Below are 21,067 nucleotides of genomic sequence, written 5' to 3'. Positions count from 1 at the left end.
ACCCGCCCACACACGGTGCGCACCCCCATTTCAATTCTTTTTAACGATGGATTTGAAAGATGGAGAGTGACAGATCCTGCGCCTGCAGGCTCACTCCCCAGATGGCGGCGGCAGCCGGGGCCAGGCCACAGCCAGGGGCTTCGGCAGGGTCTCCCATGTGGGTGCAGGGGCTTTAACTCCTGGGCCGTCCTCCGCTGCTCTCCCAGGCCACAGGCGGGGAGCTGGGTGGGAAGTGGAGCAGCCAGGACACGAGCTGTGCCACAGGTGGCAGCTTCACCGTCTATGCCACAATACTGCCCGTTGGTTTTACTTTTAAAACAGGTTGTTTCCTTGTGAGTTCAGAAATGACTCTGGGAAATTACATAAAAACACAAGGTCCGAGGGGGGGTGTGGGATTCTTCCACCTCTGCTCTCTGGCCAAGCGAGGCACACATGTTCTCACGCCTGGAAATCACTATTACTGTGTGGGGAGCAAACGTGGGCTGCCCTCTCCCCCGTGGTGACACTGGGACCTCAGCACCCCCAGCCAGGGCGGGCACTCAGGCAGGGTCCCGCTGCCCTGGCTGTGCGGGAGGAGGGGCTGCTCGCACCCTGACAGCCTGCAGGGGCGGGGGTGGGGCTCCTCGGGGCAAGGCAGTGTGGGTGCGGGAAGCTGGCTGTGCCTTAGGGGAGCATGCCACAAGGGGGACGGTGGGCCCTTCTGTGTGGAGTTGCCTGAAGGAAGTGGCCGCCCACCTTGTCCCTAGGGGCAGTTTCCTGAGGTTGGGGCTGGGGAGGGAGAAGCTACAATGGGGAATGTGAGGGAGGTGTGATCCCTGGCCAGGGGCAGGGCCTTTTGCGGGGTATCCGGCTGGGTCCATGGCCACATGGCATGTGGGTGAAGCACAGAGGTTCAGGGTTCCCAGATGTGTAGTGAGCTGCCGAAGAGCCGACGTCCCCTGCCTGGCTCAGGCCGCACACCATGGATCCCACCTCTGGGGTTGGGGGGACCCCCAGCCTTGGCCCTGCCGTTCCCTCACCCCTAATGTCCCCACACCCGAATGGGACGCCAGGAGGGCTGCTCCTTACTGCCCCCCGGTGTCCCTCAGGGCGACGCCCTCACCACCAAGTACCAGGTGGATCTGGGCGACGGCTTCAAGGCCATGTACGTGAATCTGACGCTGACTGGGGAGCCCGTCCGGCACCGCTACGAGAGCCCGGGGATCTACCGCGTGTCCGTCAGGGCCGAGAACTCAGCTGGGCAGGATGAGGCCGTGCTGTTTGTGCAGGTCACCAGTGAGTCACCACGGGGCGTGGCGGTGCGGGAGGGGACAGGGCCCCAGAGGACGGAGCAGCGGCCACGGCAGGCACCGGGCAGCCCTGAGCCGCCAAGTCCCACTGCCTGACCTAGGTCGCACCTCAGCCCCCCTGCAGGCCCTCTCCCTCGAGGTGGTCCCCGCGATTGGCGTCCATGAGGAGGTGACCCTGACGGCCGTGCTGCTGCCCCTGAACCCCAACCTCACCGTCTTCTACTGGTGGATTGGCCACAGCCTGCAGGTGCAGCCCCTGGCAACCCTGCCTGTGTCCCCCACAAGACAAGCACATGCTGGCAGTTAGGAATGTGGGGAGTCAGGAGGCCAGAGGTGGGCCGGCCACAGGCACCGGAGGCAGTTCTTGTCCCGCACTGTCGCCCTGCCTGCCCGGGCGGGCCGGCCACTGACTGATTCCGTGCCAGCTTGGGGCCCTGGCCTCCCGAGGGCGCCCCAGAGCAGATCCTGACCCCACTCGTGTCCCCGCAGCCCCTCCTCTCCCTGGACAACTCGGTGACCACCCAGTTCGCAGCCCCTGGGGACGTGCGTGTGACGGTGCAAGCTGCCTGCGGGGGCTCCGTGCTACAGGCTTCCAGGGTCATCCGCGTGCTGGGTGAGCCCCCCACCCAGGGCCAGGCACTCAGGGGCGGGGGGACCAGCACCCAAGGGACAAGGCCACTGCTGGGTGAGCCCTCACTGTCAGTGCCCACCTGCCTCCCTGTGCCCCCTCGGGAGGCAGGGCTTAGCTGGCCACACTGCCTGCCCCCATCACCCCCTAGGGATCCCAGCCATTGGTAGTGGAACCCTTAAGAAGACCCTTTCCCAACCAGAATGGCCACCTGGCCCACTGGGGTGGCTGCATTCCCTACTAGGGCGCCCAGGGGGCAGAGTGGATGCCCGGGCTCTGCTGGGGTGGGGAGCTGTCACAGGAGGCCCACTGCAGGAAGGGTGCTAGGAGCTGGCAGCACTCCCCCCAGCCTCCCCTCCCTTGGCATCGTGGCCAGCCCCACCAGGTGGTTTCAGTGAAGGGCCCAGGGCTACCCCCTGCTGGAGCCAGACCAGCACAACCCGAGGCGCCCCGAGCACCCCTCACCCCTGCCTCGTCTCTGCCGTCTCAGACCAGTTCCAGCGCGTGCCCCTGCAGTTTTCCAAGGACCTGGATGCCTACAACCCCAACACACCTGAGTGGAGGGAGGACATTGGCCTGGTGGTCGCCCGGCTGCTGGCTAAGGTGCCCATCTGGGCCACTGGCACTGTGCCCAGACCAGTGGGGGTGGGCGAGGCTGAGCTACCCTCCCTGCACACCTCCTCCAGGACCCGCTTCCAGCTCAGCTGTGTCCCTGGGTTTCTCCTCCAGCCAGGCGTGGGAGACAGAGGGATGAGGCGGGCGGGCGGGCCTGGGTCTGCTGCTGCCCCATACCTGCAGGGTCAGGGGGTGAGCCTGCATCCTGAAGGGGCTTGTGTACCCCCTGCCCAGGAGACGGGTATCCCCCAGGAGCTGCTGGTGGCAGTGGTGAAGCCGGGGCTGCCCACCCTGGCCGACCTCTACGTGCTTCTGCCCCCGGCCCGGCCCACGAGGAAGAGAAGCCTTACTGGGGACAAGGTGCGGCCTGGCCCAGCTGCGGGCTCTCGGCAGGGGGGGCAGAGCAAGCACTTCCCCCAGGACCTGGGTTGGAGCTGGTCACATGGCCCAGCATGACTGCAAGCGCTCCTGGGACGGGGAGCCAGCACTGGCCTGGTGGATGGCAGAAGGCCAGTAGGACATCAGCCCCCAGGAGGGGGCTGGCCACACAACGACCCCAGGTGTCCTGGCACCCCTGGGCCAGAGTCTTGCTCAGTGACCACAGGAGCCAGCAGTTGTGTGGTCAGGGGTGTACTTGAGAAATGGCTGTCTCATCCATGTGGGCCCCGCATGCAGCTACAACATGTGGGGGAGGCTGGGGTTGCCTGCTGACCAGGGAATAAAGGGGCACAGGGGTGTCCATGGCTCCCACCTCCAAGGAAACCTCCATGACCCCCTGTATCCCAGTAGTGTCCATGGTGCCTGCCAGGGCTGGGCTCACCCCACATCGCACAGGGAAACTAGCCTGGCCATTCAGGACACCGCCCAGTCACCTAACCCTACCCACAACCCCTAGTCCTGCTGACCAGCCCCTGGGCCTCGCCCACACCCTTAGTCCTACCCACTGGCCCCGCCCACACCCCTTCAGCCCCGCCCACAGCCTTCAGCTCCCCCTTTGCTTTCAGCGCCTGGCTGCCCTGCAGCAGGTGGTGGCGGCTCAGAAGATCAGCTTCCTGCTGCGTGCCGGGCTGCGCATCCTTGTGGCCCTGAGGGACACGGACGCAGGTGAGGGGGTGGCAGCGTGCCTCCAGGCCTGGTGCATCGGTGTGGTACCCTCATACCCCATCCCAGTGCACACAGGCCAGTAGCACAGGCCTCCCTTGCTCTCCGGAGGCACCACTGGCCGAGCCGGGCCATGCGGTTCTGCCTGTCCCGGCCCCCTCACGGCTGCTCACTTGCAGGTGCACAGAGGCTGGGTGGCGGCGGTGGCTACTGGGCCGCCGTGGTTCTGTTCGTGGCTGGGCTGTTTGCGGCGGCTGCCTTCGTCCTCTACAAGTTCAAAAGGCAAGGCTGCCCTGGGATCCTAGGGAATGAGCGGGCCTCCCATGGACACACCATGTCTAATCAAACCCCCACACCCTCACACTGTGTGACACGTGGGGGTCCCTCCGCCTTGCATTTTCCCCAAACCCATGGGGGACTCTAGCATACCCTTAGCTAGCAGGGGGTGCTGTGTCTCCCCTGCCTCCTGCCTGTACAGTGGGTGTGCACAGCTGGGCCCCCGGCTGCAGCCCCTTCTCTCATGCCTTGGATTGGCATGATGGCTGGCCAGGGCTGGAGGGTACAGCCCCGGGACAGGTGAAGAGGGCTCAGGGAGAAGGAGGTAGGGAGAGGCTGTGCCGAGCCTACACGGGGCAGGGTCCTCCCCAGGCCCAGCAGCCCCCCAGCCCAGCAGCCCCCAAGTCCAGCAGCCCCCACTTGCCCCCAGGAAACGGCCGGGCCGGACCGTGTACGCCCAGATGCACAACGAGAAGGAACAGGAGATGACGAGCCCCGTGAGCCACGGCGAGGACGTCCACGGCGCTGGCCAGGGTGAGCGCTGGCTGACAGCACCCGGCCCCAGGCAGTGCTCACTGCCAGACACCTGGGCCTGAGGCACAGGTGGATGGAGACACAGCCAGCGAGACAGAAGCCGTGCTGGCTTCTAACCCAGCCTCAGAGCTACCTACCCCGACTGTCGGGGCCACAGGAAGGCCCAGCCAGGGAGAGAGGCTCCTGGCCTGGGCAGCTGGAGACCAAGCACCTCCCAGGCAGACAGGCAGGCAGGCCTCCACTGGGGCCCTCGCGCAGGTTCTGTGTTGCCCACTGGCCATGGAGAGTTGGTCTAAGCATGGAGACGGCACCATGTCCTGGGTGCTCCTGATGGCTCCTGCCTGCTGTGTCACAGGCATTAGTGGCTCTGGGAGGTCCCCCAGCCCTGTCCCTGGGCCCTCTTGTGCCCAGGCTGCGGGTGCTTCACAGGGAACCTGGGGCAAGGCAGGCCATGCCCACTTGTGTCCATTTCACAGATGAGGAAGCTGAGAGCTAGGGCCCCACCACCACCACGTTAAGACGGTCAGCTCAGCCTGCACCTGACCCACCAGGCCCACCGGAGGCCCCTAGACTGGGAGAGAGGCAATGCTGTTGGCCCACACCCCAGGGATGCTCTCGGGCTGGCCGCCAGGGGTGCCACCACAGGAGCCTCGGCCAGGCCTCTCAGGCCATCGGGGTCCTGCTTCTTGCATCCAAGACAGAGCAGCGGGGCGTGGGTCCCTCGGCCCATTTCCCTGATGTGTAACCAGCCCCACACTTCCTCTCTCCTGCTCCCCCACCCATGTCATGCCCTGCAGTGCCCAGCGCCAGAAGGGGGCCTGGCCTCAGTCCCTCGCGCATCCCCCTACTGCCACTGCCAGGGGGCAGTCCCCACGAAGGTCAGTGGGTGCAGCCTCACCTCGGTTGGCTGCTCTGTTCCGCACACTGTGGCATCCACCTGGGACACCTGGAGCCCCCCAGCACCACCTCCACCCACCCCCGGCACCGCCTGAGCCCACCGCCGATGCCCATGCACAGCGCACAGCCCACCACTCCGCTGGCCCCAGTGGCTGGGCTGGACTCAGGCCATGTCTCCGTTTCCTAGGCAGCCACTCAGGGGTGGTCCTGAGCATCAACCCCCACGAGCGGCGCAGCTACCTGGTGAGTTGAGGGTGCCTTCCAAGCCCCGCCACCAGCCAGCCCCCCACAAGACGGCCGGCGGGACCTGCAACAAGGCTGCCGTCACCCCTGGACAGACTCATCTTCCAGGCCACGGGCCTCCCGCGGAACACTGCCCCTGGACCCCGCACACACTGGCCAGGCTGCAGAGCCTGGGGTACAGCCCTGCCTGCAGCTCCACACGCTTGGCAGCAGGTGGACGTGGGCTCCCCTAGGAGGGACCCGTGGGAAGGCAGCCAGCAGGGCGAAGGAGCGGCCCAGCCAGCAGCCCCCTAGCCCCGCAGAGCGGCCATCCCGCACCAAGAAGGCAAACAGGGTGCTGCGGCCTCCTGTCGGCCCCCACGCCAGCAGGGGGCCGAGACCACAGGGACTGGGGTGGCCTTTCCCCTGGGAGGGGGGTGTTCCCACTGCTCCCCTACTGGTCCCCGCCCCGTCCACGGGCAGCGGGGTCATGGGCTGGCCCCATTTCGGCTCAGCAAGTCCTCAGCCAGCAGGGTCTTCCCGCAGCTCTCCGGTTCCTGGTGTTCTATGTCATTTCTGCGTGGGTGGGGGGCGCAGCGTCACGCAACCCCAGCGGGGACACGACGCACCAGGGCCGCGTGCAGACCCGGCGTGGCACCTAACACCTGAGGGGCGCTTTCGTACTGTCCTTTTTAAAGATCAATAAATCCGTTGTGATGCTTTTAACAGGTTACCAGGTGCAATGGCTCTCGCCTTGTCACATTTCCCTGCACGGGTACTCGGGGGTCTCAAGGGGCCGGAATTGTCCGAGGGCTGATCCACTCACACACTTGTCCTGGGCTCCTCCACCCCATCCACCTGTGGAGACCCCGTGGGGAGCTCGGGGACCTGCTGGTGACAGCACAGACCCAGGAGGGTGGCGCGCCAAGGCTGAGCGACACCGCAGGCCACAGGGGGTGGGGGGGCAGCGAGGGCAACAGCTGCCCTTGCCAGCGACAACCCTACCAACTCCACTAGGCCGCAGAGGCAGGGCGCATGCGCATGGATCTGTGTCCTGGGGCACCGGGGTCAGCCCCATTTCCTGGCCGTCCGCCAGCAAGAAGGGCGCCCGAGGCGGGAAGCAGGTGGACGTGGGCTCCCCTAGAATGGACACCGAGGCGGGAAGAAGGGTGTGGGACGCTGCTTCTGCGAAGGACCCGACATGGCTGGGGAGAGAGCTGACCTGCCCACCGGCTGCCAAAGGCTGAGGCTGTGTGGGGACCTCCACAATCTTGGGGGGGGGGGGGCGTTTTGCTGGGCGCCCGTGGCCTCCCAGGCCCTGCTGGGCACCCCCAACACCAGAGCTCTAGCCCCACACCACCCTTCTGGGCCGGAGGTCCTGAGGCCACTGCTCCTCCCCAGGGAGCTCAGAGCTGCCTGGGCCATGCCCCAGCCCTGGGTGGGGGCACCCAGAGGAGCTCGTGTTAGCTGTGGTCAGGCCCTGGAGAGGGGTGTACAGCTCAGTGAGAGGCCACCAGGCAGGTGCACAGGACAGGGCAGGCGCCCTTGGAGTGAGGAACCCTGCACAGCACCCTGGGCTCACGAGTGCCAATGGAAACGGCTGGGAGCCAGCGAGAGGGACTACACCAGCCAGGCCAGGATCATAGAGGAAGACCCTCTGCAGATGGAGAGCTGAGCCCTCCTGGAGCGTGGGAACGGCGGCGTGAGAGGAGCAGGCTGGCAGGCGTGGGGAGTGCTTCACCCGGGGCTGCCTTAGGACGGACGGGGGGCAGTGTCCTGCACACGGACAGCAGTCAGCTGTGCTCCCAAGAGCATGTGGGTGCGGAAACGCGTTAGAAGAACTGAGGGGCTGGCACCGCGGGGGGCAGTGGGTTGAGCCACGGCCCCTACATCCTGTATGGGTCCTGGTTCCAGTCCTCACTGCTCCACTTCGCATCCAGCTCCCTGCTGATGGCCTGGGAAAGCAACAGAGGGTGGTCCAAGTCTCTGGAACCCTGTGCCCACGTGGAGACCTAGAAGAAGCTCCCGGCTTCAGCCTGGCCCAGCCATGGCCGTAGTGGCCATTTGGGGAATGAACCAGCAGGGGTAATCGCTCTCCCACCTGCCCTCCTCTTTCAAATAAGAAAAAAAGAAATAAGGATGTTTGTAATAAAAATTAGGCTTTCTTAAAAATGATAAGACTCAGACCCAGCACAGTAGCCTAGCAGCTTAAGTCCTTGCCTTGAATGTGCCAGGATCCTCTATGGGCACCGGTTCCAATCCCGGCTGCTCCACTTCGCATCCAGCTCCCTGCCTGTGACCTGGGAAAGCAGTCGAGGGCGGTCCAGAGCCTTGGGACCCTGCACCCTTGTGGGAGACCCGGAAGAACTCCTGGCTTCGGATCAGCTCAGTGTCAGACATTGTGGTGGCCACTGGGGGAGTGAACCAGCAGATGGAAGAACGCTTTTTATAACTGTGCCTTTCAAATAAAAATAAATAAATAAAAACCCACTCAACCATCTCATCTGATTCAGGGACCACATTCAATGAAGCCCCGCACTCGTCCACACAGCAATCCTGGAAGGCCAGTGACCGAGGGGCCACAGCACCCATTGCAGGCCTCTGTGGCATGACCACAGCCAGCTCCCTTTTATTATTATTATTATTAATTACATTGTATTATGTGACACAGTTTTATAGGTACTGGGTTTCCCCCTACCCCTCCCCAAGCCTTCCCCCCATGGTGGATTTCTCCATCCCGTTGCGTAACCACAGTTCAAGTTCAGTTGAGATTCCTTCATTGCAAGCATATACCAAGCACAGAGTTTAGCAACTTATTGTCCAGATAAGTTCAACAGCCGGTTCCCTTCCGAGGGGCTGGTGCTGAGAGCGGATCCTAGGGAGTCAGGGCTGGGGCGGGAATGCTCACCCGCCACCCTCGCCCCATGAGGCACTGCAAGCTCTGGCTGGAGCAGCAAGCAGGAGCAAGAGGCTCCAGGTCACAGCCGGCGTGAGCAGAGCTGGGGATGCACTCGTGCTGGGACTGAGGGTGGGCCGAACCCGAAAGGCAGCCCTGGGAAGGAACGGGCTGGACTGGCACACTTTGAGTCACGCTGCACAGTATGCAGAATGGCAGCAATTTAAAGAGATCTTCTGTCTGTGGGCTCATGCCTCAATGACCACAGCAGTTGAGGTGGGCCACGACAGAGTCGGGAGCCTCTTCTGGGTCTCCCATGCGGGTGCAGGGTCCCAAGGCTTTGGGCCGTCCTCTACTACTTCCCCAGGCCGCAGCAGGGGGCTGGACAGGAAGTGGGCACCGGGACGTGAACTGGCCCCACATGACAGCCCCGATCAGCAGCACTCTATGGACCCACAATGAGCTCAGTGACAGAAACCATCAGTACTCACAATAGTGACCAGTCAGACATTGGAATACACATCGCCAAGGATGGGAAAGCCCCCACGCAGAGAAATGCCAAAACATCAATTAAAGGAATTGAAGATGACACCCCCAAAGGGAAGCCTTCCTGTATTCATGGAGTGAAAGGAAATTAACAGGACAGTCCTGCACAGCTTCCAACAATATACCCATGAGTCAGGGCCAGTGCACGGCATAGCAGATTAAACTTCTCCCTGTAGTGCCAGCATCCCAAATGGCACCAGTTCAAGTCCTGGCTGCTCTACTTGCAGATCTAGCTCCTTAAAGTGTCTGAAAAAGCAGCAGAGAATGACCCAAGTGCTTGGGCCCCTCCACCCATGCAGGAGCCCCAGAGAAGCTCCTGGGTCCTGGCTCCGGGTCAGCTCAGTTCCAGCCACTGTGGCCATTCAGGGAATGAGCCAGCAGATACAGCTCTGGGGTAGCGGATAGAGCTGAGAACCAGAGCCGTGTGCGTGGCACTGGCCGACCCCAGTGAGACACGGCAGCACAGCCCAAAGCCAGCCACGGTCCCTGCCACAAAGGGCATGGGGGAGGCTGGACGCCCACACGCAGAGACCTGCAGCCCTCACGCCACCCCAGCAACAGCTCCCCTCTCCACTACCCCCAGCCCACAGCTCAGGAGGCTGTGACCGTCCCGGGGAAGGCGTTGGGAAGCGTGTGCTTGGACAAGAGTCTGGATGGTGAGAAGCCAATGACACAAATGGGGTCTCGTCAGACTTGGCAAAGAAGCTGCCAGCTTGAAAACACATCTGGCCAAGGGGGAGAAAATATTTACGGACTCCTCAGGGGACACGAGCCGACGTTCAGGAAGCCCAGGGAGCCCGACGGGGCCGCTTCGCTGAAGATCCAGGCACAAGAGCTGCTCATGGTGCTGTCATGGGGGTGCCAGCAGCCGCCTCAGCACGTCAGACCCGCCCAGGAGTGCTGGGCACCAGCAAACCCGTGTCCAGCCCCGAGAGGGTGGCCAGCTGCTGAGGACATGATCAGGGCTGTCTCAGTGTGCCATGGGCAGCAGTGGAGAACTGGAGATGGGACCAGGGTGCATCCGGGGCCCACCATGGGAGCAGATGAGCTCTGTGGGGTGGGGGAGGGGCCGCACAGTGCCTCCCCCATCAACTGGAGATCGCAGGGCCTCGCTGCCCAGCGTGGACCCTAGCCCAGACCCAGAGGTGATAGTGACGACTGACAGCCACCATAGCTCTGTCACTGTCTCCAGCATGCCACAGCTCTCCTGCCCTTGCTGTCATCTGCCATACTAGGACATTCCTGCCGGAGGACAGCAGGCCCCCAGGGCACAGACTCCTCTCTATCCCCGCCCCCCGCCAGGCATGCAGTGACGTGGCTCAGGTCTGGGCATTGGTGAGAGCCCTGACAGTTTGCTCCCCTGTGCCCAGCTCCACGCAGTCAGTCCCCGGGAGGCCATGCCCTCGGATCCCACCAGGCCCCCACTGTGATGGCTGCCAGGGCCTCGACACACGCACACCCACCCTCTACCCTGGGCTTCAGGGCAGCCACCCTCTTGGTCCCTCTCCCCACATGACTCTGGGACACAGCAGCCAGCCCTGGATTTAGGAGCGGCCGTCCTCTAGCCAGCTCTTCCAATGCCTCCCCTGCCACAGGCAGAGCCTGGATCTGTGCCTGCTGCGGCCAGGCACCAGCTCACCACCCAATTCCAGGACGTGCAGCCCCAGCACCCTGGGTCCCAGAGGGCTCCCCAGGCAGTTCCCAGACCAGGGACAGGCTGTGCAGGAGGCAGGGCATCATTCTACCAAGGAAGGCTGGCGGCGGGCTCGCCTCCTGCCCCTAAGGTGACCTGGGCACTTCACAGGCTGGACGGAGGTCCCTGTGACCCTTGCTGAGGGCCAGTGCCCTGAGAAGCTGGTCCGGGAAGACCCTCACAGTACACCCCTCTCCCCAGGGCTCCCATGAGCGCAGTGTGGACCATGTGGGTAGAGAAGCCATACTGCAGGCCATACCCGAGCCCGCAGGGCACACTCAGGACGCACAGGTGTGCAGTGCTCCTGGGAGTGCAGTGGGGGAGGGCTTGAGAAAGCCAGGGGAGCCTGGCCTGGCATCTGCTTGGGTGGACAGCAGCGGGGCACACTCCGGGCCCTGCACCAGCAGCCAAAGCCTGCACCTGTGGGCCCCAGCCAAGGCTGACATCTGGGCACCCAAGGCCGGCTCCCTGTTGGGCAGTCAGGGCTGAAACACTGTGCAAGTCTCAGTCCTGCCCTGCCACCACTCTCATCACACTGAGACCCAGCAAATCTCCCCAGAAGCACCGCACATCCAGCCCCCAGGGAAGGAAGTCCCGTGTCCTCATGTGTCACCCTGACCCGCCACTGGCCCGCGGGGAGCCTGGCTGGCCCTGGGGCAGGGGGCTGCAGGGTGTCTGCTCACTGCTCGTTGGGAGCAGCAGTGAGGCTAACCCTGGGGAGACAGGGGTCACTTCAAAGACAACTTGTCACTCACAGTTTGCGGGCAGCGGGAGCCAGAGGGCTGGAGAAACAGGAGGCACTCTGGCTGGTGAGGGTGGAGCAGGCTCAGCTACAGGCCATGGCTGAGCTGGCCTCGTGACTGCCCCAGGTGAGGCTCAGATGCAGGCCATGACCGAGCCGGCCTCGTGGCAGCCCCAGGTGAGGCTCAGCTACAGGCCATGACCGAGCCGGCCTCGTGGCTGCCCCAGGTGAGGCTCAGATGCAGGCCATGGCCGAGCTGGCCTCGTGGCTGCCCCAGGTGAGGCTCAGCTGCAGGCCATTCCCGAGTCGTAGGGCTGACTCAGGACACCCAGCTGTGGGCAGTTGGAATTGCCTGGTCTGTGCTACTGGGCAGCCTTGGGATGCTGGACACCTCCAAAGCCAGCAAGGTCTGCTGGGAGCCTGAGGCAGCCTGGCCAGGAGCCTCCCGGGAGGAAGAGGCCAGCTCAGCTGTGCACAGCCCCAGGAGGGACCCCCGTGCCCCCACTAGAAGCTGAGAGCTCCTCAACCCTGCTTCCCGCCTGCTGTTTGATCCAGCCCTTTCTGGGAGGAACGTGCTGTCAGCAGCACCACAGAATTGCTGGGGTTCCCCTGTGAAATTCAGGGGTCGTAGACATTAGCTGCCAATTTCCTAGCCACCTGTCCCACAGCTGGCCCCGATCTGGCATGGTTATTTCGCACAATGAGTGCACCTGAGTTCTCCACGGGGTTTTATAAAGTGAGAATGAGGGGCCAGCGCCGTGGTGTGGAGGATAAAGCTGCCACCTGTGGTGTTAGCCACATAGGTACTGGTTCAAGTCCAGGCTGCTCCACTTCCCATTCTGTTCCCTGCTTGGGAAAGCAGCAGAGGAAGGCCTGAGTCCCCGGCCTGGTCACGATGGCCACGTGGGCAGTAACCCAGCGGACGGAAGCGCTCTCTCCTGCCCTGTCTCTGTCTTTCTGATAAATACATCTTTAAAAGTAAGTCAATCCAGCAAGGGTGGGTGTTCTGAGGTCCTCTGTGGCGTCTCAGGAGAAGGAGGGGCAGCCAGCAGGCAGTGAGCCCTAGGCACGGGCTCTGGGAGAGCACCTGCTAGCCTGGTCTTAGGGGGTGGGGCAGTCCTCGGTCCGGGCTCTGCCTACCAGCCAGTGAGCCAATTAATGGTTCTTAACACTGACTGCCCAGCCCCCAGGTTACCCCACACTTCCTAGACACTATTTATTATCCGTGAGAGGCCAGCCACGCTCCCCCAGGCCCCCAAGCATTCTCAGGAAAGCAGAGCCACTGAGGGTCACTCGACCAGAGATGGGCAGCAGATGGTATGCCGATGGGGCCTGCAGAGCCGTGGGCCTTTGGGACTCAGCCCTGGCCTCCTGGACCGGCCCAGCTCAACCTCGACCTCAGGTCCCAGCCTTGAGGCTGAGGTGGTGACTGCAAGCTCCCAGGGCACCTGGCCCCTGGTAGTGCCGGGGAAGGCGAGCGCCCCAGGGCTCCCTTCTCTGCACACAGCTGCATGGTCTGGCCTAGAGGTTAAGACACCAGACAACCCTGTTCCCTCGCAGGAGTCCTGAAGGCAAGTCCCAGCTCCTGACTCCAGCCCGGAGGTGGTACTGACGGCTCCAGCCACTGACCCTCCATACCCATGTGGGGGGCCCAGCTGGTGCAGAGGCAGCACGGTCCTCTAAACCTGCTGGACCTGCACACCTCTGTGCTGAAAGGCACGCACGGGCCTGTCCATCATCCTGGTCCTGCCACCTACCACCTGCCGCATGACCAGCACTCCACCCTGGGACGGGCTTCGGGAGCAGGGGCAGCTGCCTGGGGCCCATCCTGTCCCTGTCAGTCAGACACACAGGCCTCGCTGGGAGAGAACGAGTTTATTAGCAATACACAGTGGGTTGCGCCGCAGGGCGCCTGTCCGTGGCTTCGGCCGGGTAGCACAGTAGAAAAGGTGGTTGAAAAAGCAGGAGCTCCAAGTGAGGCCACTACAAAATGGGGCAGACGGACTGAAAACTAGCATGTGTTCATTGCATGGTTCTTCTCATAAAATTTTTGGCTTAGGAATAAATACATTGAGAAACACAGTGAAAATCTATTTACAATCATTAAACGTGGGTACTACCAACATATTCAATTAAAAAATCTGTCCTGTTTCTTTGTTTCAAAGAATTTTAAATATGATTTTAGTTTTTTTTCTAAAATATAATAAGGAAATAATTACATTCTTAATATGCAAACATCTTAAACCCATAGCCATGGTCATTAATGCTGCGTAACTGTAATTTAGCGGTGCAAAAGCCACAGCACCTTTCCTGCTGTAGCTCGGGTCGCCTTCAGTCCCTAAGGCGCGGCCTGCACCCTCTCTCCCAGCCCTCCCCACACGGGCATGGGAGCCCCACTGCCTCAGCCCGCATGCCTCCGGGGCTGAGCTGGGCGTAGCAAATTCAGCTCATTTCACAGTATGAACCCCGCCAGTGGTGGGGGCAAGCACGAGGAGTAACAGGACCCCAAAACTGAAGTACCCTCTTTGGAACATAAATCCGAAATGACGGTTCTGTATGAATTCAGGAAAATACACACAAACAGGAAGGCAACACTGCATCCCGGAGTGTGGCTGGCACCTATGTATGCTGGCTGGAGATGGGGCAGCTGTGTGCACCAGCCGCGTGGAGTCAGGCCACGCCCAGGCCTGGGTGGGCTCCCCCGCCCCCCAGAGGGGGGTGACCAGAGTAGACACCGTCTCTGAGAAAGCAGGGACCATAACCACGAGGGTGTGCTCAGCCCACAAGCCCCATGCGTGGGGCCTGCAGGGACATTCTAGCAGAGCCACAGCTCTGCCCTGCAGTGGCCCTCAGTGCCCAGGCAACATCTGGGGCATTGGCAGCCTGCTGGACAGGTCTGCTTATGTGGAACCAGCTAGAACATGGCGACAAGAGGGGGGCAGGTGGTTCTGGGCACCACCACGGGGTACACCCCGGGGCGGGGGCAGGACAGGTCACAGGTTTGATTGGACAGTGGTCCCTGGGCAGCCTGTGTGGCCAGGCCTTGTTCATCTGCGTGGCCCAGCTCTGACTCCTGGCATGCCTGGCAGACCAATAGCAGTTACCTTGCAGTAGGACTATGGGCTTCCTGGTGTAGCCAGAGCTGAGCGCCCGTCTGCTGTGGGCAGAGGGGCAAGGGCCATGCCTGCGCCTAGGCTGAGGTCTGGGGGGTGACTTTGGCCTCAGAGACCACGTTAGCACTAGCTGCCTGCTTCCTCGTGCCAGGTCAGCATGCTGTTAGCAGTGGCCAGGCCCTGTGCCCTCATGGAGCCCTCGAGCCTGGGGTCCCTCTCCCTGGGTGGGCAGGATTCGGGAGGGAGAGAACAACAAGGCGGTTCTGTGAGGCTAACTGTACAGACATAAATTAGAAAGTATTTACTCAACATGTACAAATAAATAACTTAAGCAAGCATTGGGGTGAGGCTCTGACCCAATCTAAGCATGTGCGGGGGTGGCCCTAGGGTGCGGCACAGTGCGCACGTGCCCGCCTGTCAAGGCCTGTGGCGTGGAGCACGGATCTGTCAGCTGTCCCCTCACTAAGGCTCAGGCTGGAAAAGGAGCTACAGTCCAGGGCCTCACACATACCAAGTGGCATGCTGCAGTCATGGGGCACCTGAGGTGCCACTGGCACTCTGCCCACCAGCTCAGCGGTGCCCACTGAGCAGGGCTGAGGCTGAGTTCAGGCTAGCCCCTTTCCCTTGCATCCTTCAGATGCGGCTGAAAGCTGGCATGGGCTCATGGGTAAAGCAGCCTGTCCATCAGAATGGCCTGGACACAGGTGGCAGGGTCCACAGCGGCTCCAGCTGTCTTTTCTTTCCAGAACGTGGCTGCCCTGTGCCTTCAAGTGATGTACAAGTGCCAAGGAAGGCGTCTGCCTGCCCACTGAGCTGGGTTCCCTGCCGGGACTCCCGTAGCCACGGGCTGAGGTCTCCATGGCAGCTCCCGTCCGGGCACAGCGCCTCTGCCCTGCCTGTGCCTGTTGCCATGGCTGGAAGGCACGCAGGAGCACCGAGCGTCCCACCAGTGCTAAGCACGTGCTGGGTGGTGGCAGTGTGCTTACAGCACGGGTAACAGCTGCACGTTTTGAGCAGAGCCCACTGCCCACACTGGGACTGGCCCCCAGTCTGCAGGGGCTTCCAGCAGCGGCCAACTCCGACCCCGTCCCTCGCCAGGACTGCGAGACCCTGAGGGTCCCCCTGGCGCCTGACGCGGGAGGGGCAGAAGCCAGCCCTGCCCTCAGAAGTTTCCTATTCCTGCTCAAGCGGCTGGGCTCTCCAAGAGGCATGGCACAGAAGGTGGGCAACAGGACAGAGCCTGAGGCTGCCCTCTGCCCCTCTCTGCTCGGTCAGTGGGTGGTCAGCATTAGGCTAGGGTGGGGAGAGGGGCTCTCAGAGGCTCCACCCCGGCCAGGAGCTGGAGAGCGCTCATCTGCAGCACCCGGGGAGGGCTGAGGAGGGCTGGGGAGGGCGCTCTGCTGCCCTGTGGAAGCAGCAGGCAGTGTGGAGGGCTCACAGAGGACAGACAAGAAAGCTTCAAGTAGGTTACAACAGAATGGCAGCTTCTCACATCCTGAAGATAAAGCATTTGTTGGAAAGGAAAAGCGGGGGAAGGCAGCTTAGCATCCACAGCACCTTCCTGGCCTTCCTGCAGGCCACAGGCACGTGGCTCAGGGCCCGGCAGGAGGCCCAGGCTGCATGGTGGGCCCTGACCGCTCACAGCCATGGCGGCTGCGGGGGCAGCCAGGCCCTGCTCTGCCAGGGCTGATCCCGGCTTCTGTCCGCGCTCATGAAGCCGCCCTCTCGGGCCGGCCCCGGGCTGGGCTTGGTAGGAGAGCAAGTCAACTGGCTGCCAAGGCAGCGGGCTGCCGGCCATAGGGCTCCTTTTCCATTTCACCTTTTTTTGTATATATGTACTTTTTCTCTCACAAATAGAGCTGGAGACCAAAGTCTTATCAGTAAACTTTTTAAAGGGCACCATCACACAGGAGCGAGAGTCCGTGTGGGCCAGGGCCCAGCAGTTGGCATCAGGACGCAGTCACATGGCTGTTCGTGTGTCCTGCCGTAGGTCATGCTGGTGCAGTTTCCCGCAGCGGTGCGGACGAGGGGCCGGGTGGCCAGGCTCTGCCTGGGGCCCATGAGGGCTGGCCTCCGCTTAGGTCCCGTTCTTCAGTTCCCATTCCTAGAGAGAAGGGAAATGTGCGAGGGTACACAGGGCCTAGGCCATACCAGCCACACGCTCCGACAGGCCTGGTATAGCAGACCCACTCCTGGCACACAGCAGAGGCTGGAAGCAGGGACCCAGTGTGACTTATCTGTGTCCCCCATGCCCAGCGGCCAGGGACAGGCAGCCAGGTCAACAGAAAGTGGCCCGTGCCCCAAATAGCCTCCTGGCCAGAGGTGGGGGAGCCCAGGCATGCTGCCCCAGGGTGAGCCCTCAGGCCGCGCACTCTCCCCAGGACACACACCTGCGTGAGGGCCCTGGCAGTTACCCAGTTATCCAGACGGGTGGCAGGATGCTGTGCAGTAACGGAGATGCTCATTCCTCTGGACTGCACAGCCCAGAACAGCTACCAGGCCGGGTTCCTGCCACCTTCATTTTACCACAAAAAAGCATTAAAATGTGTGTGTGTGTGTATGCTCAGGTTGGCACTGTGGCACAGCAGGTAAAGCCACCAGCAGTGACACCAGCATTCCACACTGGGCACTGGTTTGTGTCCTAGCTGCTCCACTTTGTTGCCACCCAGCAGCGACACTGAAAAGATGAGGCACACTCTTGGGGGTTTTGTCCCCATTCCTGTTGCATTTCTCTGTTCTTGTCCCCAAACTTAGGTCTTACTACTTCTCTACCGCTTTTCCATTCCTCTCTCCGCCACCCTTCTTCCCCCGTCCCGTCTTTCTCCGTCTTTCTCGTGGTCATGGTTGTGGTCCGTTCCAGCTTTTACTACGGTATTTGTACTGTTCTCCACCAATCAGTTCTCCCCATGGGTCCACTTGGCACTACGTGATAGGCCAGTAGCAATGACATCATCGCAGCGAGGGCATCAGCCTATCCCTGTAACTTCCTGTTTACCTGCTGGCGAGACCAACTCTGCCTCCTGGCCCTGGGCCAGCTGCCTGCTGGGTGCCCAGGGGCCATGGTGAGAGGCAGCACCCGAGACCGGATCCAGAGCCACCTGCTGGGTGCCCAATCTCAGGACAAGACTGGGAGAGAGCGTGGAAGGTCGGCAGAGCCACACTGCATGCCGAGGTACATGCTAAGGCCACAGGGATGGAGCCAGGGCCACAGGAAAACTGACTTCTCTTTCAGAAGGAATCCTAGCACCCTAATGAAGCCTTGAGCAGGGGTCAGCTGGCCTGCTTCAACTCCAGAAGATGCTATGTGTGTGGCCTGCCTGTTCCAGACACTAACTGGAGCCCCTAAGGCAGATGTAGGCTTCCCCGCTCCTAACGGGGGGCACATGGCACATGAGCAGTGAGGGCTGGGGGGTTGGCCACTTGTCCCATTGCAATACAGCATGGTAGTGGTGCAGAGACCATGTGCCCCTCCTTGTGTGCAAGCTCCAGGTGCCCTTGTACGAGACTCACCTTGGCCTTGCGTAGCACGTGCCCACGGCAGGGGGAGCTGCCTGCGGCCGGCTGGCTCTTCTTCAGGACGGCTGCGCTGTTGACGGGCAGGGGGCCCTCGGCATCACTCGTGTCGCAGCTGGAGATGGGTGAGTTTTCCAGCGTCCGGGACCGCAACACTGGAGACTGCAGCGGGAGACAGATGGGAGCTGTGTGAGCCTGGGAGGCCATGTGTGCCCTCCAGCCCCAAACTGTCTAAAAAACAGGACGATCCGAGGAATGGGGCTGGCCCAGTGAGTCCATGAGGCCCACCTCACACCAGGGACCTGGGAGCCCACAGCTGTCCCAGCCTGGCCACCCGGGTGTAGAGCTGAGGGGGTGGGACTCAGGTCCACGTCTTCTCCCCACTCTGTCCCACTGTATCCACCATGCCAGACCAGTTTCCTGGGAGCTGCCCCAGGGATCACTGTCCCTGGGGACTGGGCACAAGCATGTGGACCCAGGCTCAGCTCTGCAGAAGCGCAGACCCTGGCCGACACAGTTTCTGGAAGGTTCAGCATGGAGCAACACATCCCCTGCACTGCTCTCGGCATTCGGGCCTGTCGTCCCAACCTGGGAGCCAGGGTCCCCACATTGCAGCTCTACCAGGATGCTCATTCCTGCTGCATCCCACCCCTGCCCACTGACGTGTGACACACGGGTGTGCCGTCTGCTCCTTAGGCAGGCAGTACCCTCCCTGGGTGCACAGGGGTGGCATGCAGAAGGGTTCCTAGGACTGGGCGTGGCACAATAGTGATGTGAGCTCTAAGTGGCACTAACAGGCAGGTAGCCATGAGTCTACTCGGGGGCGAATGAGCACTACGTATGTTCATTACTGACCCAGCGGACCGCACAGCTGTGGGCGTGTCAAGTCCACGCAGGACATGGAAGCACGGGACCCGGCCCACACCAGGGTTGCCCTCCTGAGGCCCCACTGTGCAGTGGCCCCGGGCCAGGGCGCAAGGCTGCCAGGGTGCTGCTGTCTTCTGATGCGAGGGCGCTGGTTGCTGCGGCGTGACAGAAACTAGGGCTTGTGGGGAGAACAAAGTGATGGGGGCAGTGTGGTGGGACAGTGGTGAGGTGGGGGCGTCACGGAAACCTGTCAACCTTGTCTGAGTGCCCAGCCAAGCGCTGGAGCTGGGCGTGTGTATGTGTGTGAGTGTGCATGTTACATGCGTACACATGGATACTGTATGTGTATGTGTGTGAGTGTGCATGTTACATGTGTACATATGGATACTGTATATGTATGTGTGTGTGTGTGCACATGGGTACACACTGCGTGTGCATGTGTTACTGATAGGACCGCCCAGGCTGGCATCCCCCGGCGGTGTGCACAGGAGCTGAAGGAGGAGCACCTGGGGCGCAAGCAGGGCGCACGGTCTGCGGTGTCTCATCTGTAAGATGGAAACAGCATTGCCTGGCTCTGGAGCGAGCACGGGTCCACGGCCCTGTGCAGGACAAAGCAACAGGGTGACCCGGTCACAGGGGACACGTGCCTCCTTCACTCTCGGTCCCTCAGCACTGGCCACCTGTACACAGATTTGTTGCCTGGAACTGAATGTTGCGTGGGACCAGCTGGCAGCCAATCAGGACTCAAGGGCAGAAGAGCGTGCTCTGGCAGCAGATTCCAGGAGCAGCCAGGAAGGCCTTGGTGGTTCCCTGAACCTCAAGATGTCAGTAAAAAAGCAAGAAGGGCCAGCAGCCGGCTGGCACAGCTGACGGGAAGCTGTGGCTGGAGCATGAGGTGAGCACCCTAAGGAAGCCACGGCATGCTCCCCCGTCTCACCCGGGGCCACAGGGTCTGGGCCGGCGCACAGGACGCCTACCTGCGGGCTGGACGTCCCCGACCGGGGCTCGATGGCCAGGCCGAGTGTGACACCGCCAGCCAGGGCCTTCCGCAGGCTCTCCTTGAGCTCAGTCAGCTCCAGCTCCAGCTCCACGCGCTCCGCCTCCTTCTGCTTGCACTCCTCCTCCAGCTTCTTCAGCTTCTCCTCCAGGACCACCTGCGTCTTCCTGCCTGAGGTGTGGAGACAAGCCGCTGCCTCCCTGGCCCTCAGAGCACTCGTGCCTCCCCAGGGGCCTAAAGCCCTGTGGGCTGGGTGCCCGGAAGTGCCTTCCCACAGCTGCCGTGGCGGCCCTCACAGGTCCAGAGTCCGTCTCTACCCGCTTCCCTGAGCCTGAGCCGACACAGGTAGGACACAGGGTCACGACCTCACAGACTCAAGGTGTTCCTAAACTTGAACTACGACTTCTGAGGGCATCACAGATCCTCAATTCTGACTGCCCTGGCAGTTGCTCCTCAGTCACTTCACCGCCCCTGGGATCAGAGGCAACTGAGCCTACGTTGCACAGGTCACCACACTTCTCCAGGCCACGCCTGCTCTGTGCTGTGCACAGCGGGCAGGTGAGCACACCATGTGAGGTGAGGGCCAGTGCACAGGGCCCAAAGCTCCGTGGTCCTTCTTCGGCTCCGCCCTCAACCACAGAGGAGACCTCCTCTGCCCGCAGACCAGTTGCTCCACGTGGTTCTGACTCTGCCCCCACAAGCTGAGGCAGTCTGATGTCACAGCCTGTCAGACCATAGCCATCCTGACCTGCCAGCCCCAGCGTGCTCCTCTGGGTTCAGCTCCAGCAGTAACCACTTGGTCACCCCAGCTTCCCACTGCCGGTTCAGCAGACACATGCATCAGCTGCCGCCTGAAGGCACACACCCTCTGCACCTGCCATGCCCTTGACTTTCAGCTGGCCCCCATCATCAGGCAGGACAAATGCACGTGGTCGCATCCACCCCAAGTCAGGTCCTCCATTTCTGGTTCCCACACGCCAGGCCAGGGCCAGGGCCGGGGGGTGCTGGTGCTCACCGTGCCTGCGTTCTGCGCTCCTCGGGCCGCTCCGGGGATCTGCGTCCCACCTCCTGGCCTCTGGCCTCCCACTCTCACTCTAAGCCTCAGGCACTGCCCTGCTCTCAGCAGCACCTCTACCCC

The 21,067-nt window shown here is 62.2% G+C and overlaps 2 protein-coding genes across 3 annotated transcripts in view; one reads left to right on the top strand and one right to left on the bottom strand.

The window, feature by feature from the left end:
* Positions 1-5,682, top strand: part of SORCS2 (sortilin related VPS10 domain containing receptor 2) — a 136,914-nt gene extending 131,232 nt beyond the window's left edge. Inside the window, exons 19-27 of the mRNA XM_040966090.1 lie at positions 1,089-1,275; positions 1,403-1,536; positions 1,779-1,902; positions 2,408-2,520; positions 2,767-2,892; positions 3,537-3,636; positions 3,813-3,915; positions 4,340-4,443; positions 5,528-5,682. Of these exons, the coding sequence (XP_040822024.1) occupies positions 1,089-1,275; positions 1,403-1,536; positions 1,779-1,902; positions 2,408-2,520; positions 2,767-2,892; positions 3,537-3,636; positions 3,813-3,915; positions 4,340-4,443; positions 5,528-5,592 (1,056 nt within the window). The 3' untranslated portion in view covers positions 5,593-5,682. The remainder of the gene's footprint in view (positions 1-1,088; positions 1,276-1,402; positions 1,537-1,778; positions 1,903-2,407; positions 2,521-2,766; positions 2,893-3,536; positions 3,637-3,812; positions 3,916-4,339; positions 4,444-5,527) is intronic.
* A 7,562-nt stretch (positions 5,683-13,244) lies between these two features.
* Positions 13,245-21,067, bottom strand: part of AFAP1 (actin filament associated protein 1) — a 66,650-nt gene continuing 58,827 nt past the window's right edge. For both annotated transcript variants that reach the window (XM_040965890.1, XM_040965891.1), the window contains 3 exons: positions 19,910-20,100; positions 18,063-18,227; positions 13,245-16,656 (listed from right to left, as the gene is read on the bottom strand). In XM_040965890.1, coding sequence (XP_040821824.1) covers positions 16,630-16,656; positions 18,063-18,227; positions 19,910-20,100 — 383 coding nt within the window. In that variant the 3' untranslated portion in view covers positions 13,245-16,629. The remainder of the gene's footprint in view (positions 16,657-18,062; positions 18,228-19,909; positions 20,101-21,067) is intronic.

This window comes from Ochotona curzoniae, unplaced genomic scaffold, assembly GCF_017591425.1.
Source record: "Ochotona curzoniae isolate NIBS_2020 unplaced genomic scaffold, NIBS_Ocur_1.0 scaffold_4505, whole genome shotgun sequence".
Lineage (NCBI taxonomy): Eukaryota > Metazoa > Chordata > Mammalia > Lagomorpha > Ochotonidae > Ochotona > Ochotona curzoniae.
The sequence above is the reverse complement of the archived record's forward strand: the minus strand, read 5'-3'. Positions and strand labels throughout refer to the sequence as shown.